Genomic DNA, 20774 nt, shown 5'->3' on the forward strand with positions numbered 1-20774 from the left:
TTGTGAGTGTGCTTGGTGAGCGACGTCCTGCTGACGGGTAGCTTCGGTAAAGGTGTACTGGCGTCATTTCCGTGACAGATATGACGTCAGGGAAATCTTGGTGTATCCCGTCATAAAATAATTTTGTGTTAAAATATGAAACCCGAGAACGAACAACCCAAAGTATAACATACTCTTTAGTACTAAAGGTTGCTTCCCCGCAAGAAGACCCTGTGTGCAGGGGTGCATCCTTTAGAGGCCGCTTGCTTCGTTGTAATGACGTCATTTCCGTAACGGATATGACGTGAGTGAAATATTCGTTTATCCGGGAAAAAAAGACTTTCCTGTTAAAATGACAGTTGCGCTCTGCGCGTGCCGGTAGAACCTCTGGCAGTAGCTCCAGGACGAGCATCCATTTGGCGGAAGCGTTAACGGCCCCTGCCACCGAGCAGCCATGGTGCTGCGGCGTTTCTCGGCCTAAATTGGCCGAACGACGGAGCGAACGCGATGGGGCGAGACCGCGCAATGGAACGAATTTTAGAACCCAATTTCTCGCCGCTTTAGGGCAAAGCCGCCAAAATAAATGAAGCGGAATTGCGTTACGATTTCGAACGGTCACTTTTACGTTCCCGGCAGGTTCGTCATGTTCTTTTTCTGGGGCTTCAAATAAAGAATTCAATGGCCTACCTCCACGAACCCATTATAATGCTGTTGAGCTTTACCAATTACTAATTTGTTGGATATGAGGTTTTCTCTGTCTTAATTTAGACCTTTCAAGCAGAAATAAATAACACCGTAAGCAGGTGCAATATCTAGATATAAATACGGAATGTGGGGGTGTTAAAAATGCAGCTATTGTTTTATGCCCCCGCCGCCTGATATAGTGGATGCGCAGTCACGATTAATCGCCGTACGAGCTTTATTGTTGAACTCGTAAATATGTCTTTTCAATTACAGCAAGAAGAAGTAAGATCACGGAGATAATTCTTACTGAAGACACTTCCAAGAGTTTCTAAGCCCCATAGCTCTAAAAATTTACGATGAAAAGAGGTTGTTTTAAAGGTTTTTTGAACCGCTCCTTTGCTGACGTAAATCTCAGAGCTCACAAATACCGGGAATTTGAGGTGCCGTGTTTCTCGTTGGGATGAGAATATATCACCGACGCAGTGTGCGACAAAATAAGCTATTCTGGGTATCGTTTGAAGTGAGATGCATCCTCAACTATAAAAGTGGACTACAATGCCGGGTTAAAAAAAGTACGCTATGCCAATTTAGTGATATTTGACTTAGCCAAAAATAACGTCTCTTTCACTTTTCTACTTGTCCTACTGACAAAAGAGGTACTGCCCGAAAACACACTAGCCACACCCTGATGCTAGAATGCAGACCCTTTGGGCAATAAAATTGAGCCATAGAAACTACAAAATTTTATTCCACGTGTAGTTACAGCCGAGACATTTTCCTCGCTTTCCTTTCAGAAAAAAAAGGAAACCAAGGCGCCTTTGTTGCCGCTCAACGCTGCACCAGGGAAACACGGCCGGGAGCCTTTTCCTGCCAAGGAGGAATTCAATTTTCTCCAGCGGCGGTAATTTAATGATAGATGACGTCAAGGCTTTCCTGCGGGAAATTAGGACGCCACCTCAATAGTTCTTCAGGGTATTCTCTTCGTTTCAGCCGCCCTTTCTTCGGTCATCACAGAACCGTTTCTACGCGTAGGTATGGCCGGGGCAGCTGGCGTGAAGTCTCTTTGGCTTGTACTTCTTCGTCTTTGTCCTGGGAAGTGGCCATATTAGAGGGTAAACTCCCTCTTTCTCTCTCGCCTTTAGTTTTGTATAACCATGCCCGGGCCTCAGTTTAGCGACAGAGGGCTGTGTGGATTGGATTACAGGTAATGATGTGATTGGACTAACAGTGTTCGCAGCAGGGGCGCGCCAATACAGCGAGACCCCGACATGTTCATCTCTTGTGGTTTATTTCCAATTTGGGCGCACACCAGAGCGCATTTTTCCAAACCTGAGTGCGTAAGAATTGAAATTGGCCGTCCCAAGTCGACAAACTGTATATAGAGCTGGCGGTTTTTCTCTTTAAAACTGCATGCCTTAAAATCTCTTAATGCATATAACGGCATACAAATGCAAACTAACGTATTTGAAGCTAATGAAAAGGATACCTTGCTTAGTTTAACGCAAGCTTTCAAGGCAAATACCAGTACGACGATGAAGTCGAGAACTCCAGGTACGAATTTAAACAAAATGCCTCATCTTGAAAAAAGATTGCTAAGAGAGTATTTAAAAATATATATAACAATTTTGACGAGCAAGTAGGGTGCCAAATAAATAACACACCTGAAAAATTAGTCAGAAATATAAGTAGCGAGCTCTTGAGGAATTTTCGGAAGCTAAACTTGCAGGTATGCTAGTGGCGGCTAAACGTTAGCGACAAAACTCGTTCGCCTTGGGAAGTGCATTTCGTAGTGAATTATACGAAAGTTCACTCATTTCCTCAATTTTCCCACGAAATAAAATATAAAGCGGGGATGCCCGGACCAGTGGTTTGCAGGGCAAGAGTATTGTCCGAGCGTCTCATGAGGACTAAATTTAACGAAACAATAAAAACGCGACGCTGACCACCACAAGGGTTTTAACGCTTCGCGAAGAAACTTAAGATAACTATGCGATAAGGAGCCAATTCTCAGTTTCTTTACTAACACGGTACAGACGAAAATAGCGACACACATTTTGTGCGCGTTTTAATGAAGCTGCAAAGTGCCCACCAGGCCTTCGCAGTTAGGTGTTTTGAAGAGAAAAATATTAAACCGACATATTGGGCTTGGCTGAAGCGAAGAAAAAACACGAGCAATTCAGCGGATGGCACGCCAGGCTTCCTAGACGCCTTTTCAAAGCGAGAGAAAAGGACACAAAAACCTGGAAGTTGGTTAGGGTTCAGGGCTTCTTTCGTAACGGTGGCTTAGCTTTGAATACTTTCGGACGCTACCAGTTATCAATAAAATGGTCTAACGCCTATCCTCTGTGTTTTTATGTTAGGAAGAATTCGCATTACTATGCCGGAGTCCCTGGCAGGACAGCGATTTTATTTGGTAAATGGAAACTCTGTCAAAAGAAGACGAAATGAACAAATATAGTGGCGACATTCTGAAACAAGAAAAATAGAGATACTGGCTGGATAACGAAAGAACGGATGAAATAGTGATACGTCTGTTTGAAGAGTCTTGCCCTCTGCTGAAATGTTAGCAACAATCGAGGTCGCTACCCTGTTCGAAGTTTCCTTGTGTTCCCTACCGTCTTCCAAGTTTTATTGCGCTGCTCTCTCTCTCTCTCTCTCTCTCTCTCTCTCTATATATATATATATATATATATATATATATATATATATATATATATATATATATATATATATATATATATACATACATACATACATACATACATATATATATAGTAAGGTAATGAGGGGCTCGTTGAGGAAATACAGAAATATAGGTCGGCAGTCTACAATGCCAAAGGAGGCATAGGGGTGTGGTGAGGCTCTTTTCTTTTTCACTACGGTTAATTAGGTAAACTTTCTTTTTTTTAATATACAGAAGAAAGAAAGAAAAACACGCGCCCAGAGTGGGGACTGAACCCACGCCTTTCGATTACATGTCGAATGCCTTACCAATTCGGCTATCCGGGCGACTGTGTTCTCCTTCACTTTCTGGGCTATTTATATATATATATATATATATATATATATATATATATATATATATATATATATATATATATATATATATATATATATATATATATATATATATATATATATATATATATATAGCGAATCAGAATAGGAAATGAGGGGCTCGTTGAAAATAACACAGAAATAAGGGTTGGCAGTCGAGAAAACCTCGGAAAGCAAAGGGGAGGATGGGGTGGATCATTGAAACAGATTAAGAATTTGGAAAGAAAGAAAGAAAGTGAAGAAAAAATGCCCGCCAGGTGGGATCCGAACCCACGACCTCCAGAATACCGGTCTGGTGCGATAACCACTACGCTACCGGCGGGGCGATTTTCCCATTCACCTTCTGGGGTATTTATGTTACGCATGTTTGTTTCCTGTGCTTGGGGGTGGTAGCCAGCGCCATTCGGACTAATCGGGGTGAAGGGGACCTTCTTTTTAACCCCCGGGTCGTGACTCGAGTGTCTACGACATGTCCGGAATGGTCGACCAGCTTTGAACCCTCTTAAGCTCCCTTTGGCACCAAGACTGCCAGAACCGAGGCCCTCGCTATGCATGTAGCGAATCAGAATAGGAAATGAGGGGCTCGTTGAAAATAACACAGAAATAAGGGTTGGCAGTCGAGAAAACCTCGGAGAAAACCTTGGAATATATATATATATATATATATATATATATATATATATATATATATATATATATATATATATATATATATATATATATATATATATATATATATATATATATATATATCTGAATATTGCGAGTTCTTGCATTGCTCGAGGGAAGTGTTTTGGGCGGAGGATACGTACCGAGTGCTTACGTGTGTACCTGCCTATAACATGACAGAATTTACCCCTGACGGGAAAGCTGTAAGCATTTCTCACGGATGCTTTTAAAATGATAGTGCTGTAAAGCGGCGCAGTCCGCATTTAAACACCCTTATGGTAAAGTGTTCTACTGACAGCACCATAAACGGCGCACGTTTTCCCAGTTCCACACTGATACCAGTGCCCTTAATTTAGCTCTGAACGGTGCGCGGGAGCAGCTTCCGACGCGAGCGTGCACACAGATACGCTCCCACGCACTACCCCGCCCCTGTGTCGTGTCGACCCCGGGCCACGAAGGGTCGCGCGTGACCGCGACAGCAGCGCAGCCGCCGGTTCCCACCTGACACGGCCGCTGCCAGGAGTAGGAGCAGGGCGACCCGCGGGCGGCGTCTTCCCAGTTGGCTGACCGAGTCACATTCGCGGTGGTGCGCGGTACACAACTCCCACAACTCCATGACCGGGACGTTGCCTCCATGGACACGGCTAGCGCCGGCCCGCAATCACTTTCAACGGCGACCCGTGGCTCGCGCGCTGGGCTAGGCAGACTGGGCAGAAGCCCGAAAGCACCGTGGGCCGGCTTCGATCCGTGATGCGGGCCTGGTAGGCTCGTCGCGGTGTACGCGTCCGCGGCCGAGTGAGGGATTGCGCTGGAGGGCCGAGCGCCGCTGCCGCGCTGCCGCGAGCGCCCTCTTTCCTGGCGACGAGAATCGCGTCACGGGAGAGAGGGACGCCACCCTCGAGGAGTTCCGCGCCTCAGGCCCTAAGTCCAGCGCCGGGTTCGGCCCCGCCGTCCTCCTCTTCACTGTGAACTCTGTCCCTCCACCCCCTTGTTCCTTTTCTTCGCCGCTCTTTGATCTGTCACAAGGCGGGGCGATCGTGGGAGCGGAGGTTGCGTTCGTGGATGGATAGCGGTTTGCCCTGGCATCTTTTGCGCACCGGTGGTGCTTCCTGGTACTTCTTCCACCACCACCAACAGAACTTCAGCCGTGACAGCGACCGCGAATGTCATGATACTTGTCAGTATTTTACTGTGGCTGGGAAAGTGAGCTTCGCCTGACCAATGAAGTCGCCAGGCCACAGCGGAAAATGTGGAGCCATGTATTAAGGCATCCGTCTGTGACATTTGCGAACGTACGACCAGTCAGACGATATGGTCAAGCCCGCATCATGCGAGTCGCAGGTCCAAATTGCGAGGGTCGCAGTCGAACACGCCCAGGCCGGTCGCTTGTCTCGCCTTTCACGATGGTAGTACCAGAGTCCTTCAATGCCTTTCTGGTCATGAAACTTCGCCGTCACGCCATGGGAGAGCTTCGTACACTGCCGCGCCGCGGCGATGGTGTTGATGGGAGGGCAGCCGGGGGCGTGGTCAGAGCGCGTTTGGCAGGGAACGGGACCACGGAGTTAGATAAAACAGACGCTCGCCGCATTATCAGCAGTGCGCTTTCGCTTTACGTGTCATGGGCCGCTCAAATGGACTTATCAATCTATGAGTGGCGAAGAAATTTGGTGCGAACGGGCATGCTGCTACTGCGTTCCTGCCTGGCGGTCTGGCTACAGAGCAGCGGCGGCCGCCCGATGCCCTCCGATCTGCGGTGGCGCCCCTCGCGGTAGCCTTTGTCCCCGTACGAAACTTGGCCGGGAGTTTCATGACCAGAGAAGCATTGAAGGACTCTGGTAGTACCCCGCAAAAAAATTCCTGAAAGCAGGTTGCATCTCCACTTGTACGTGCGCAGGCAGAGGTGTAACATGCCAGTTCACGTGCGTTTGCGCCTGAATTAGGGAGAAGAGACCACGAGTTCGTGCTAGAGACGCCGAGTTGGCGAAGCCGGTTGCCGCCGGTGCTAGTGCGTGCTAACGTCGTCCGCTTTGGGAGAGATGTGAAGGGCTGATAACAGAACAATCCGGGCCTGCCAGCCATGGAGAACTTTCAGCGGTAAGTTCGGAAATCCACGAGAGGTGCAACAGCCGGGTCTCCAACGAAGGGACAGAGGCCGTCAGCTCTGCTGTTTCTCCAGCCTTGCACCACTAGTGCTAGCTGCACCATTTTTTTCTGTAATTAACTTTGTCGCATTTAACCGCATTCCCAAAAACAATATCCACGCACCTCCCTCCACTCTTTTACATCGTTTAAAAAGTGGACCTGGATTTGGTACAGTGTTAGCAGATAAAAATGCATGTTATACGTAACTGGCAGCAACGTTACAGGAAATTACTAAGTTTGTCCTCCTGAAACACTCACTACAAGGGGGCTTTTATCACATCACAGCCAAGCTGGTGGAAACGAAGTGCTTTATTTTTGCCCTTATTATCTAGTGCACCCTCATCCACGTCTTCTGGAGAATAACATGTTTAGCTGATCTTTTGTAGGTGCGTTCCTCTTATCACTTAGCTGAGAAATAATGCTTCAGCTCATATAGAGGAGCTCTTGTCGTTCTCTTAATGATACTGTAGAACATGATGGTCGGATTTTTTTTTTTTTGGCGCAAGGCCATACTGTAGAACATACTGTAGAACACCTTGCAGTCCATCGTTCGAGAGCGAGAGAGCCAGTAATTTATTGAATAGAAGAAAAACACAGAGAGGTCGGCCTGATGGTATAGTCCTTCACCTGCTACTCTGTGTGAAGGCGGGTCAGTTTTCTCTTCGTTTTCTCTCTCCCGACTCAAGGCCGAGCTACAGCGGCGGCGTCGCCGCTCTATCATGGCCGTGGCTGACGCTGCTGCTGCGTTCGGGACACCGCCCCTGCGAATTACATCTACGGCTGGCAAAATGTCTGGTTTCACTCTTTGTAGAGCCACGTCTGTGAATTCAAGTGACGTCGCACGGGCAATTGTTGTGGGTGTCGTCTAAAGCTTTGCTTTCCAATCACCTTCACAGCGTGGATTGGAGCCAATTTTTAAAAATTATTCTTAGTCTTGTTCTTCTTGTTCCCCTTCTTCAGAGCGCTTAAGGGAAAACTTTGGCATTGTCCCAGCATACGCGATAATTAATGAAGGGGAGAAAAGATGTTGCTTTGCCAGTTTATTTTTTTTTCAGGATGCCCCGGCTTCTGCAACTTTTGAGTAGCTCAATTCAAGCGCACAGAAAACCGCATCGATGCGGCGACGCATGCATAATTCAGCACCCCCCCCCCTCCTCCGGGTGGAGGGAACGGACCAGGCGCCCTGTTCCAAGACAGGCGCAGCGTGAGCTCAAGCGCGGAGGAAAGGGGAACCGCTAATGTTGCAGATTTACAGCCCATCGGCGTAATAGAAAGTGCAACTTAAAGCGCGTATTCAACATCACACGGGAAGGCAGCTGAATTAATTGGGTGACTCAGCTGACCTAAGATAGGGTTGATCCGTTAGGAAGGGAGAAGATACTCGTCAGCGGTGAGATACAAATTTTTCGGGTGCATTGGTTGGGAATAAACGCATAATGTTGATGTAAATGTACCACTTTTATGGCAGTTTTTTTTAACATAATTTCTAAAACGATGTTCATCGAGGAAACACTCCCTACATAAAGGCTATTCAGCTTCTGCATTTTTACTAAAAGTAACGAACACAGGAGGGAATGGTAAATGAGATCTGCCCCGGTAGCGTATATTTGTAGCACCCCCGTGCTATATCGAGTATTTCCCGTCGTATTTCTATATCAAGTGGCTTCCGTCGAGATATTTGGTTTGGAGATAAGTCAGAATGCCAGAATGTGGTTTATTTGCGCATTGATCGAAGGTACGTCACAAAAGTTAGAAAAAAATCTCCTACCTTCCCTCGCGGGAACCCCTGTGTAGATGCGACGCATAGGGGGTTCACGTTGCAGCGTTAGACAGCGGAGGAACGGCGCTGGAACGATGGAGCGGAGCGGCGCAGGCACCGCGTTTAATAGCGCGCATAACGGTGAGGGGACGCGCCGGCGCCAGTGCGTCTGCCGCGGCTATGACGCAACACAATCCAACACAATCCACTTTAATCCAATCCAATCCAAGTCCAATCCAATCCAAGCCAAGCCAAGCCAAGCGAAGCCAAGCCAATTCATTCGAATCCAATCCAATGGCCCTCGCGAGAGAGTGTTCGCTATCGGAGAGGAGAGGGGGTGGGCGGCGGATAGCGCGGCTCACGCGGCGAGGAGAAAAGGGGGGAGGGGCGGACGCCGACAAGAACGCCGACGCCGGATGCAGGCACAAGGTGAGTGAATGAGATGCAGTCGCATCTAAAAGTCGTGGAACCAGTCTGAAAGGGGGCCTCCTATAAGTTCTCACAAGAGACATTCCCACATGAAGCTTTTGCATTGCACGAGCAAAAAACGAGCCGATTGGTAGCAAGTGGAAAGAGGAAAACAACTGTTTGTACTTTGGCTACTCATTATGAGTTAATTATTGGTTCGTAATATTACTGCAGCAGAAACAAAACAAGACAACTGTATAATGTAGATAATGATGAAGAGAGTTTGGCGTCAGTTGGCCGTGTATTACAAAATGCCAGAGCAGCACATCGCGCAATTTGATTTTGTATTTTTTGTGTGGTGTTGTATCTCGGACTGTCAGGAAGCCTGCCGAATGTACCAAGCTGGGCTGGCACCACCCCAGGCCATCCCAATCCTACAGCGATTGCCTGAAGACATAGAAGTATCCATTGTCTGGACTCCTGGTCACTCGGGTCTTGCTGGGAACGAAGCGGCACACGCTTCCGCCCGAGAACTCCACTCCCGGGCATTCCCATCCTCAATGCAAGCTACCCTGAGGGGCACGGACAGTGGAGCTACCCACCTGGCACCCCTCGACAATAGCTACAGCTCACTCTTGTCACATTACACCCACACGAGAAGAACATATCCTCCCCCCCACCACACGTTATCTAACTACGAGGCATATATCTACCGCCGACTACAAACTGACACCTTTTACAACCACACCATCCTCGCACACATATCTCCATCCACATACCCCTACAACTGCCCGCATTGCGACACTCCGCTCACAACCTATCACCTCGTCTACTCCTGCCCACGCAACCCTGACCCCGTCCCCTCCCCTTCCCCTGAGCAGTGGGAGTCTGCGCTGACCAGCTCGGCACGGGAGCGCCAAAAAGCGCTTGTGCAACGGGCCCTGGAATCAGCAAAGGCTCGCGGCCTCCTGGACGTAGGAAGCTGACCACCACCCCTCACTCCCGCCCTTTTGCTCAATAAATCTTTACTCCTCCTCCTCCTCCTCCTCCTCCTCCTCCTCCTCCTCCTCCTCCTCCTGTTGTTGTAGTATGTTATGATTAGAGTTAAAGCCATTGGAGTTTGAACTACGACTGTTTTTTTTATATATAGTATGTTCACTCTAACGATGTTGTTAAGTGATTTAATTTAGGAGGAGGAGCAGGAGGGATGCCTTTAATGATAGAGGACTGGCAAAACATATTTTACTACCTCAGGGATGAATAATACTCCCGCATTGCGGTTATTTATAAACCTTTTGGCAAATGGTGCTTGGTGGTTTTCCTGTTGCCATCTCCCTCACCCTCTTAGCCACCTCATACCTGCTGAATGCGGCTTGACTAACATTTTAGCTTGGCGAAAATGGGACATAGGGTGTCGTGACGGGCGGATTCCGATGTTTTTGAAGCCGTCGACGCCGCCCTTGTCTTGCCGGTGCGTGAAAGAAGGACGCACAAAAAGGCCGTAGGCTTCTGGGCTCTTAGGAGCTGAAGCAAAAGCTGATGTTGTAAATATTGCTGAATTTATCTACAGAAGCATCTTCGCCCATCCTAAATCATTCGTTACGATTTATGAGCCATCAGGGCCACATACCGGAATGATGATGATAAATTATTTTATTAGGAAGGGGTGGACCAAAGGTCACTGGAGGGGGAAGAGGGAGAATAGGGAGGAAGGTAGACGCCCACTAAATCACGCTCGCCAGGCCACTGGCAACGCCAAACCCGGCTAGGTCACCAGGTATTGAGGATGTTCGAGAATGTCCCTATGTAATGCTTCTATATCTGAATTTTGAAAAACACTATGGTTTAGCCTATGAAGATCAAAAGCGGAGCAGTGCAGAAGAAGATGGTCCATGTTTGCTTCACATACAGTGTGACAGAAGGTACATGTGCAGGGGGCAGCGGTGCCAATGCCCTTATTCTAGTCAGCAAGTGTCTGCCATTTATAGATGATATGAGGTGTAGTGGCCGTGTTGGCAAGTACTTTGTTAATAAATATTTCTTGCGATCGGCTGAGGGGTAAATTCTTAAAGAATTGTTGAAGGGTAATGCTTTTTAATCTCTCGCGGTGAAGAAACCGTAGGTAGCGTCCTACTCGCACCATTTAGAAGTGGCCGCCTGGCATCGAGTCCGCGTAGGGGTGGTCACGGAGGTCGGGAGATCCGAGCAGGAGAGGCTGGCGATGTACAGGTATAACTCCAGATTGTGAGGTGGAATAGAGAAATTTGGTGTCGCTACATCCAGAGAAAAATAAAAAGTCGAAAGTGTAGCTGCTAGTTAGTTTTGAGAACGTCTTACCCAGTTTTCTTTTTTTTTTTTTCTCAGTTCTACCGTGTCATAAATAAGGACATATGGTTAGGTAGCATCACCAGTTGGCCATTGACTTTAAGGCATACGTACACGCTGAAAGAGATCTTCAGTATAATTTCAGAAAGAAAAAACCTACCTCATGAGAAAAAACGTTGTTCTAGCTGCATACTTGTGGTGTCAAATCTCCAGAAGTAATGATTTTTAAACTATATTTCAAGTATTAATTAGGGCAAATGGAAAATGTAACACTATTTTTGAGTGGAATATATTGGGTTTTTCTTTATGGCTGTCACCAACAAGTTTAATAACGGTGGGGAGCTGAACATGTTGGTATAAATGCACTAAGAAAAAAATTATCACAAAGCAAGAAAAATACGGAGAAGCTTAGCACCCCTTCGGTATTCGACTTGGCAGGGAGCGCCGTGCCTTACGCACGAATAAAGTGCATACACCAGCAAACAAGGTTTTCTCAGTTAGAGTACGAAAGCACTGGGTCGTTCTTTGTATAGGTTGCGAGTCGTGTTTATTTGCCTTGACCGGTCAGTGGTGATGAAGAAATAATGTTCCCTGGGTGTAATGAGCTTACGGAACGAATTCTTGCCGGACGTTGGAGAGACAATAAACTTTTTTGCGGCCTATTTTGAATTTTGCGTTCAGTACGCTGAATTGAAGTCAGAGGCACCGCTTAGAGTTTGTTCGCGCTCCTGAAGTAATTTTCACGGGGTGAATAACAAATATCCTCGCGCAACTTTTGCGATTTGATTTCTCTCAAACAGCGCGCGAAAGCTCAGTGTTGTTTAAAAATACTCCGCTTCTCATATCTTTGTGGGACACAAGTGTTTGCAATAGCTGCTTCTTCTGATGGCTTAGTTTGTGAATGCAAAACCGACAAGATTGAGAATCATTCAAGGAAAATTAATTAAGAAGCAGATCTCGCGCTAGGGAACTGAAAGCACGCAGGCTAATGTAGGATAGAAGCTAGCAACCTCTCTAAAAAATAATAAGCCGTTAATGGTATATTATATCAACAAAGGGTGTTTTAAAGCAGATGAAGGGAGATAAACAGACGTACCTCCGTCGGTTCAGTCTCCTTCTCTTATCCTTTGTTACGAAGCGCTTTTTCTTTTATGTTCAAAACGACTCCGCGGACATTATACTTAAGACTCATTTCTTGCACCGAACTGCAATCACACGGCAGTTGCTTGGGTGTCTTATGCCTCCTTTGTCCTTTGCATTTGGCCGTATGCTTTAGGCACATCAGACACAGGTGAGCACTTCGCCTATAATTTCTCATATGTGCATATTTTCGTTGTGTACTTGCATGTTACCCGCAGAACCAACTTGTCTACTTGCCTGTCTTGATTCATAATTTTAGGTGCTATTATGCAATTACACCCCAATAATATTATTAAAAATTATAATTGCCATAAATATAACATCATACTATAAAATATTTTTATTCCGAATTCTGAGGTCGCAAGTCGAGCGACAAAACGGCCATATATAAACGAAAATTATGTTAACACTCCCCATCGAAAGCGTATTGTAACACAAAAGCAATAGCTGAAGCATAACGAAGAACACAATGGTATAAAGTACACAGCAACAAAAAATGAGCTACAATTATTAACTAGTTGCACTGCCATATCATGGGTGTAAATCGCACACAATTAGGGTGTTGCCTTAAAAAAAGACACAGTGTACGTAGGCGGCCGCACCCCCGACTAGCGTTTAGTGCTCTATCGCTGACCGCTAGGGCTGACGTGGCCATGAAACTTTTATCCCCTAAGTGCACAGACTTGTCCAATCTTCGTCGCTCCTGGAACCAATAAGGTCGGCTGAAATGAAGTGCGTTATTCCTTCGGCGAGGCCGGTCGCTCTCAACGCGTCTTTATTTTTACTTCTCTTCTTCCCCGCCTCGAACGTTTAAAGAAACGAACAAGAGCTAATGGCGTCGGAAGCCCCATCACGGCCCGCCGAGATTAAGAGGAGCACCGCGAGGGGTAGAAAAAGAACACGTGGATGCCCTACGCGCAGTCGAGGAGGGGGAGCATGGGCGTCTACGTGGACGTACCGGCTGTCTCGTGAAATAAGACTCCCTTCATACTGGCTGTCCAATCCGAGATCCTCGCATGGACCGAAGAACGGGGCCATGATCGTGAATATTTGAGTGCAGTTTGGGGCGAGTATTTGGCACCACGAACTAGGGGAGGGTCGTCAAGCTTAACGAAAGAAAGAGGGGAACTTCAAAGCGCTGTTCAGCGAAGACAGCGTAAAGCCATAAGAAAGACCACCTGCGCTTGCTCTCTAGAACTAGAAAAAAAAAAACAGGGCGAAAAATAAAAGTCACTGATCAATGTGAACATACAATAACGAAAGCGAGTGCTGTTTTTTCCCAGCAGTGATCCATGGCGGGATTTCTCCTGGACGACCACTTTTTTTCGTTCTTGCGCAGTTCCTTGCCATATATATGTCTTCCGCATCTTCCCTTCTCCGTTCCTCTCCGCGTCTATTTTTCTCGCACTCCTGCGAATGGTGGCATCGGGAATCCACGCTCTTTCCTTTTCATACTACACTTATTGTGGAGCGGAAGGGGGAAAAGGGTTGCATAGACGAAGCTTTGCAGAAAGTAGTGACACGTCATTCACAAGCGGCGGTTGACTCCACCCTAGAATACCAAACGAGGATGTGAAGGCCGGTTGTGGAGACGCAGCCTGTGTACATTTATACGTATGGATCTCATTAGCGACACATTTGTTGAACATCGCCTGCTCTTCGCTAGACCACATTTTGGTTTCGCTTCGCATCTCTGGCGAAGTTCAGTTTCTATGGGTTGGGTTTCGGAGTTTATTGCTGCGATATTTACTCTGGCACCTCTCTTGGCTATACTATGCTTGTGAAACGTTTGCCACAGTTTATCTACAGCAAAAACGTATCTGTATACTGAAAACACAACCAACTACTTTCTATTGTATCGCAATAAGTGTTGACATGCAGGCATTGAAAAGCTGCGGAAATATACCTCGCGTATACGTTATGCAGGCTGACCTGGGGTCGATTCTGGGCACGGCGCCCGCTTTTCCGATGGAAGCAAAAGAGAAAACGCCCCTGTCCTGAGATGACGGAACGAAGCACGTTGAAGATCTCCAACTGGTGAAAATTAACCCGGAACCCTCGTATACGGTGCTCCTAATAAGCGAGGTGTAGGTTCTACGCGTTAAACCCACAATGTTTCTTGAGATTCCTAACGCCTCTGATCAGTTCGCCTTGAGGGTGTGCTGAATGTTTCCTTGTGGCTACAGTTAATATAAACTGATTAATTGCAACAAAACGCTGAAACGTTTAGAAGTATCACAAAAGACAAACGATGCCTTCGTCTGTAACCTTCGTCTAAAACAAGTGTTCTAAACAAGATTGGCGTTCATCCAGTCCAGGCTACAATGTTATACCAATGCGGGAAGAGATGCGCGTGTTGCAATTTTTTTAGGCATGCCGATATATTTTATGTGCAAGGACAATTTGTTGTCTTCCCGTTACTGGGCATAATCAGAAATGTCGTACTTGTTGAGGCGCGGTTACTGTTTTTGTCATCAACATAACCGCCACCATCCTCCCCTCTCTATAATTGACCTGCGCCGGTAGCTCAGCGGCCAAGGCATTGTGCTGCTGAGAACGAAGACGCGGGTTTGTTTTCCGGCTGCGGCGGCTGCTTTCCTGATGGAGACAAAAATAAAAAAAGCAAAAAAAAAAAAAGAAACTCGTGTGACACAATTTCCGAGCGCACTAAAGATCCCCACGTGGTCAAAATTAATTCGGATCCCTTAGCCCGGATGAAACTTCAACGCATAAAACATTCCAAATCAACCAGTTTCTATAATTATCGTCGTCGTCATCGCCTCCATGATTCAAAATTTAATCCACATTTATGAAGACATTCAAGACATTTAAGAGAGAAAGGCCGCATGCCTCTCGGTCATTATTCACTTTCCGATGTTCAAAAATAGAAGAGAGAGAGAGAGAGAGGGAGAACCAGTAAGCTAGAAACTTGAACATCGAAACTCAGATTTCTGGGCCACCAGCAGCAAATCCTTGTAATTTTGCAAGTTTTTTTTTTGTGGGATTCGTCGGTAGTAAAAGTATAATTAATCCATCATCAGACTGAGCTTTATGAGGTACGAGGCAGATATTGACTGAAATATGGAATACTGAAATTGAAGTGAAAAAAATCACGCCATATCCGCGGAATAATATGATGATAAGTGGGGCGAAGCTCGAGAGGGGGAGATCATCGGTAACCGTAACTCTCCCATGAAAGTTCGTCCATTACATCATTGAGAAAGACGTAAGACTGTGTGCGTACATTGTACAAATCAACTTTTATTTTCGGAGTCAATGCTCCCAGGCCCAGACCTGGTGAAAGACCCCGCGCCATCGAGGACTACCCCGCACCTCCACCACAATTTGTCACGTAGGATGGGAGACAACGGTAAAGAAAGAACTTTTATTTAGGGCGAACTTGTGCCCGAACAAGACGAGAGGAAACGAGCAAAGGTCCTTGCGTCTCGTTCGATCTCCGAGAACGACTGCCTGCGTTCGTGGCGTGATCTCTTGCGTGATCTCCCCCTCGCAGTGCACGTGCGGTCGCGCCTCCGTTGGCGAACACAGACAAGCTCGCGCTCCCGGTGCCGAGTTTGCGCTGCCGGTTGCAGCCGGTTCTTGCGCGTGCAACGCGGCCCACTTTGCGACATCTCCGAAAGCATGCGGCGGTCACGTACCACGAGACACAAGGGATGGACAGACACATGGCTTTAGGAGCTTCGCCCCTAAAACAAAACGTGAAGTTGGTAGCAGCCACGACTGTACGCCATCCCCAAGCCTACGCGCGTGTGGCCGTATTCATGCCGCTTGGTTGTGTCTGAAGTATTAAAGACAATAGTCTTTCTTGGGCTACTTAAACCCAGAAATTTTGGTCTGTCTGTATGTCTGTCTGTCTGTCCGTCTGCCTGTCTGTGACTCGATTCAGCCACCCGGCCTAAGCACAACAATGCCTGCGCAATGGTTTTATATAGTCACAGCTAAATATACCCGTCTATGTCCGGTGTAATGTTCATACTTGTCAACATTGTTGAAGAAGAACAAGACATTACGCAAATATGAGACAACAAATCAATACAGAAGTGATATTTGCCGTGTTCTTTTATAAAAAAATCAAACATTCTTGACTTTTGCGAAATTAAATACTTCATCAACTGCAGAAAAAGAATTCACTCCGCCGTCGCCTGCTGTCGCCCGCGCCACTATAGCTTCTGGCGCCATTTTAAGAAATCAACCGGCAACAGTTACGCAAGGTTCCACTAGGTAGGTTCCATGTTCTGCTTGCAACGCACGTGGAGTAGGGAAACGCGGTTCTATAAACGGTGAAGTAGGGCGCCTCGATTAACGCCCGTCTTCGCCGTACGGCAGCGTTCGCATCGAGACACCCGGTTTGGAGCAGTGGAACACGGAAAATTTAAAATGATTTAAACAAACCTTTGGCGTCTTTACCTTGAGAGGAGCGCGACGCAAGAGGAACAACATGAGAGGGGAGCGGGAAAGCGAAGGGAGGCATTTACTTCGCAAAAGCCTTTTGACGGCATTTGCAACGAAAGGAGCAGATACGCGGCCAATTTTGTAACACGCATACAGGCCTGCCTGTGGCTTTCTTTTTCGCAAGCGCACCTGCTGACATGCAGCGGCCGATGACTCGTCCCAAACTGCCTTTCTGCAAGAAGCGCTCGGTCTTCGAAAATCGTACCAGGCGCCGGTTTGCATCGTGTGGTCTTAACCTCTGTAAGCAACGAAGAAAGCGCGGTTCTGCTGAACCACTTAATCAGTTCCGCTTCTTGATAAGTACCAGCGAACCCATGACATGAAGGCCACCATTACCTGGAACAGATTCAATCACCATGGTTTTTCCCGAATAAGCCCTGAATGTCGTGCGGCTACCGTTATTCTACCGTACAGTTCCATCCCTAGAAATGCAGTTCCATGACGGGCAAGGAAACGAATCTTCTACTTTCTGTTAAGGCACAAAATGCGCTGAACCAGTGCGTTCGCTGCAGGATAGAAATGCGCTGCGAACCTTCGTCTATACTGCTCTTCACGCTGGCTTAAGTGGAACTCGGCTCGAGTCAGCGGTGAGTGTCAGGTACTTTTTCAACTCGTGAAGTTCTCTTCCTTTATTCTTTAGATTTTTGAACGTTTATTGTCTATAATTCAAACCATGAACTTGAACCTTCTCACTGAAAGCCACTAAGTGGCATTGGGGGGATGGATGCCGTGCATTGATAGGCAACCATGCAGCCGACGGCTAATTTCAGCCAACGCGTGAAGCTTGCACTAACAGTCCCCTAATGCATAAAAAAAGCTCCGAGTGTGAGACCACTCTCCATCCCCGCGCCTTCAGGGTAAGGTCGTAGATTCAGGGGCGCAAGCAGAAACGCGGGGCACGTCAGCTCGGCGAATGGCCGACCCGATGGCACAGAGCCAGGGCCATTGGGAAGCCGAGCGAGAACTAGATGAAGGGCGCGCCGCGCGCGTCGTCATTTCTCACTGCTCTCTCCTCCTCCTCTCCCCCTTTGTGTTTTCGCCTCTGCTTTTTGCCTCGGCGCCACACGAGGACGATGCAATGGCTCGTGCCCTTGCAGGCGTGTTATGCGGAGGGTCGCCGTACATTGCGGTCACCCATCGTGCGCGCACCGGCCAAGGAACTGTCCCCGAAGAGACAAAGCAAACATTATCTCAGCAAGCGTCGTATTTCAATTATTGGCCCTGGCTCTCTTCTTTCGCTCTGTGTTTTTTTTAATATCCTCGATAGGCTATTTTTGACGGGCTTCGAAGCCATTTTTTATGCGGTTTCTGTCTTCCTTCCGCATCGTCATCCTCCCAGCTCCTATGAAGCGACGCGCAAATTTGATCTCAGTTGGGCGTAATTTATTTCTAGACGCCGGGGGTGTTTCGAATTCGACAACGAGCAGGATCCGAGGAGCGGTGGCTTTGCAGTTGCAGTCATCCATCAAATCAACGCTGCCATTTATAGGAAAGAAGTTCACTGCCATTGAAGTAAAAAAAGAAACAAAAACACAACGTGGGTACTCCCTGCGTAGCTAACGCGGCTCAATGGAAAGTCTCAGCGCTGCTGGCTTTCTGTTTCACTCTCGTTCAACCAATCTGGGCAGTAATACCCGCTCGGGTCTTTCTTCCGCGGCCATTCGTAATGCTATCAGCGGGGAGCACTAGAATCAATGTGCCTACAATAAACAAGCGGTTGAAATAGGACCTCAGCGCTTTTACATCTCTTACTCTCTATCAAAGCGGTACCTATTTTCAATGTTACATTTTTATAACTCCTTTCGATGCTTAAGAATAGGCTCCCAAGACATTTTTCGCTTGTGTTTTCAACTTTATATGGAATAACCAACGAATTAAAGCTTGATGCAGCGCGCCGGGATGCTAATGTACGTACAAAAAGAAAACTGTGGTTGATTCCTCTGTCACAGGAATCGGTAAAATACGAAATCGAAATGTGCAGTGAAATCGGCAGCTGAGCATGATTTGCGGGTCGGCGACAGTCTTGTGGGTATGCTTGGCGAGCGACGTCCTGCTGGCGGGTAGCTTCGGCAAAGGTGTAATGGTGTCATTTCCGTGACGGATATGACGTCAGTGAAATCTTGGTGTATCCCGGCATAAAACGCTTTCGTGTTAAAATATAAAACCTTAAAACGAACAACCCTAAGTATAGCGTACTCTTCAGTACTAAAGGTTGCTTCCCCGCAAGAAGACCCTGTGTGCAGGGGTACACCCTTTACAGGACGATTGCTTCGTTGTACTGGCGTGATTTCCGTGACGGATATGACGTCACTGAAATCTTGTTGAATCCCGTAATAAAACCGTCAAAAAAAGAGGGAGATTTCAGTATGTTATGAAAGGCCTCAGCAGACCTTCCTCTCACTTCTTAATTAATTTTTCGTGGGAAGTCTTGCCAGCCGGGTTTCTACCTACTTGCTGTTTTGCTGCAGAAGGGGATGCGGTGAAGCCTTTCTTCGGGTCACGATGCTTTCCTGTTTCCTGTCATGCTTGCGGAGAAGGCAGTCGAAACTTGATGTAAAGTGTTACGAAGTTCCCTCCACTTGGCATGAACGCGTTCTACCCAACAAGAGGCCCCTAGCGACTCAGCGCTGTTGTTGAGAGCTCATTATGAGAGGCAAAGAAAACCGCAAGCCCTTCAAATATATGAAGGATTAAGGTAAGGACACAGCAAGAACTGATGATTACAAGAGCAATATGCGTCACGGGGAACACTCTGAGGTGATGCGATCTAAAAAAAGCAAGATAAAACAATCAGTTCAAAGCTAATGGAGCGGGCGTTACGGCGGGAAAGAACAGCTAAAACATCAATCCGAGAAAGGCTTTCGCGATGACTAATTATGAAGCATGTAAGATAAACCGCAGATAAAACGTCCTGCAAAGTAATGAGCAATGAGCAATGCATACAATAAATGTGAAAAAGTCTATACAATTTTTTTTTCGTAATAAGAAAATGAAAAACAGATATAAAATGCGAGCCGGAATAAGTGTCTTTGTAAACAAAAAAAAATACAAAAATGAAAGTTTTTAAAGGAGCTGACGGTATGGAAATCAATCCAGCAATGCGGTCGATTGATTGTGGGATTTAACGCACCGACGCTACAGAGGTGACGACGTGCGCTGTAGTGCAAGGCTACTGATTAATTTGGGCCACCTGGGGATCTGTACGTGCACCGAAATCTCGAACACACGGCGTTTCACCTCCATCAAAAAAGCGGCGGTCGGAAATCGAACCCGGTTTCTTGGGGGCAGGAGCACAACCAACAATGCGGTCAAAAATGAGGAACATCGGGGTTAGTTTTCTGCCTGTTTTCAACGTCGTTAGGATCAAGATAACAGACAGAGAAACAAACCAACGTTGAAACACCTGCGCAAGGATTGATCCCCGCTTGACGGAGTGCCGTTTCCATGCATTCTGTTTGCCGCGTTGCTTTGTGCGAAAAGCAAGGCTGCAGGCAAAAGTGTAAAATATGAAAGGGAAAACGTGGCGTGCGAAATTACAAAGCCCCTTTACAGCGCAGCAGTGGCGTTCGGGTTTACCGATCGATAGAACGGGGAGTGCACGAACGTCGGGAGCGAGATAGAAAAGCTGAGCGGCAGGAACTAGTTTCGGCAGAAATTTCACAACGTGTACCTTCTTTGAAATGTACTGAAATCTCTTCTGTTAACCCTTTTTTCTATACTTTGATGCACGCACATATCACCGTTGCACCCTGAAATCGCACGGCGTATGGTAACGGGAGAGTTAGGTAGGTAATGAGAGCGGCTGTTCTGTTTGAACACTCAACAACACAAGGGGCGACGACGCCCCGGCTCTGGTTTGCAGGTTTGTTCGCGGTGTTGACGAACCCGGATTTGGTTGCTCTGCATCATTGTAGCTCGGCCTCGCGCCATCTTTGTAGAAAAGCACGGGGTTCTCGAATTGATCGCTTGTTGTGAGAGCAACTCTCTCTTGTTGTGAGAGCAACTCCAAGATAGCAATACTCTCTCTTGGAATAACCATGTGTCGAACATATGTGCATCAGCCTTTCGTAAGCTTTGCCTTCTCCGGCACAAGTTAAAGGCTGCTCCTTCAGATACTAAACTTCTAGCATATACTTCC

At 47.0% G+C, this 20774-nt stretch overlaps 1 protein-coding gene across 2 annotated transcripts in view; it reads right to left on the bottom strand.

Moving 5' to 3' along the window:
* Positions 1–5171, bottom strand: part of LOC144180328 (uncharacterized) — a 46849-nt gene extending 41678 nt beyond the window's left edge. For both annotated transcript variants that reach the window (XR_013324373.1, XM_077708699.1), the window contains exon 1: positions 4891–5171. Coding sequence is in view for 1 of the 2 variants with exons in the window: in XM_077708699.1 (XP_077564825.1) it covers positions 4891–5005 (115 nt within the window). In the remaining variant the exon portion in view is untranslated. The remainder of the gene's footprint in view (positions 1–4890) is intronic.
* Between the last annotated feature and the right edge of the window lie 15603 nt (positions 5172–20774).

Source organism: Haemaphysalis longicornis, unplaced genomic scaffold (assembly GCF_048455015.1).
Source record: "Haemaphysalis longicornis isolate Haplotype H1 unplaced genomic scaffold, Haemaphysalis longicornis Haplotype H1 scaffold_4, whole genome shotgun sequence".
Taxonomy (NCBI): domain Eukaryota; kingdom Metazoa; phylum Arthropoda; class Arachnida; order Ixodida; family Ixodidae; genus Haemaphysalis; species Haemaphysalis longicornis.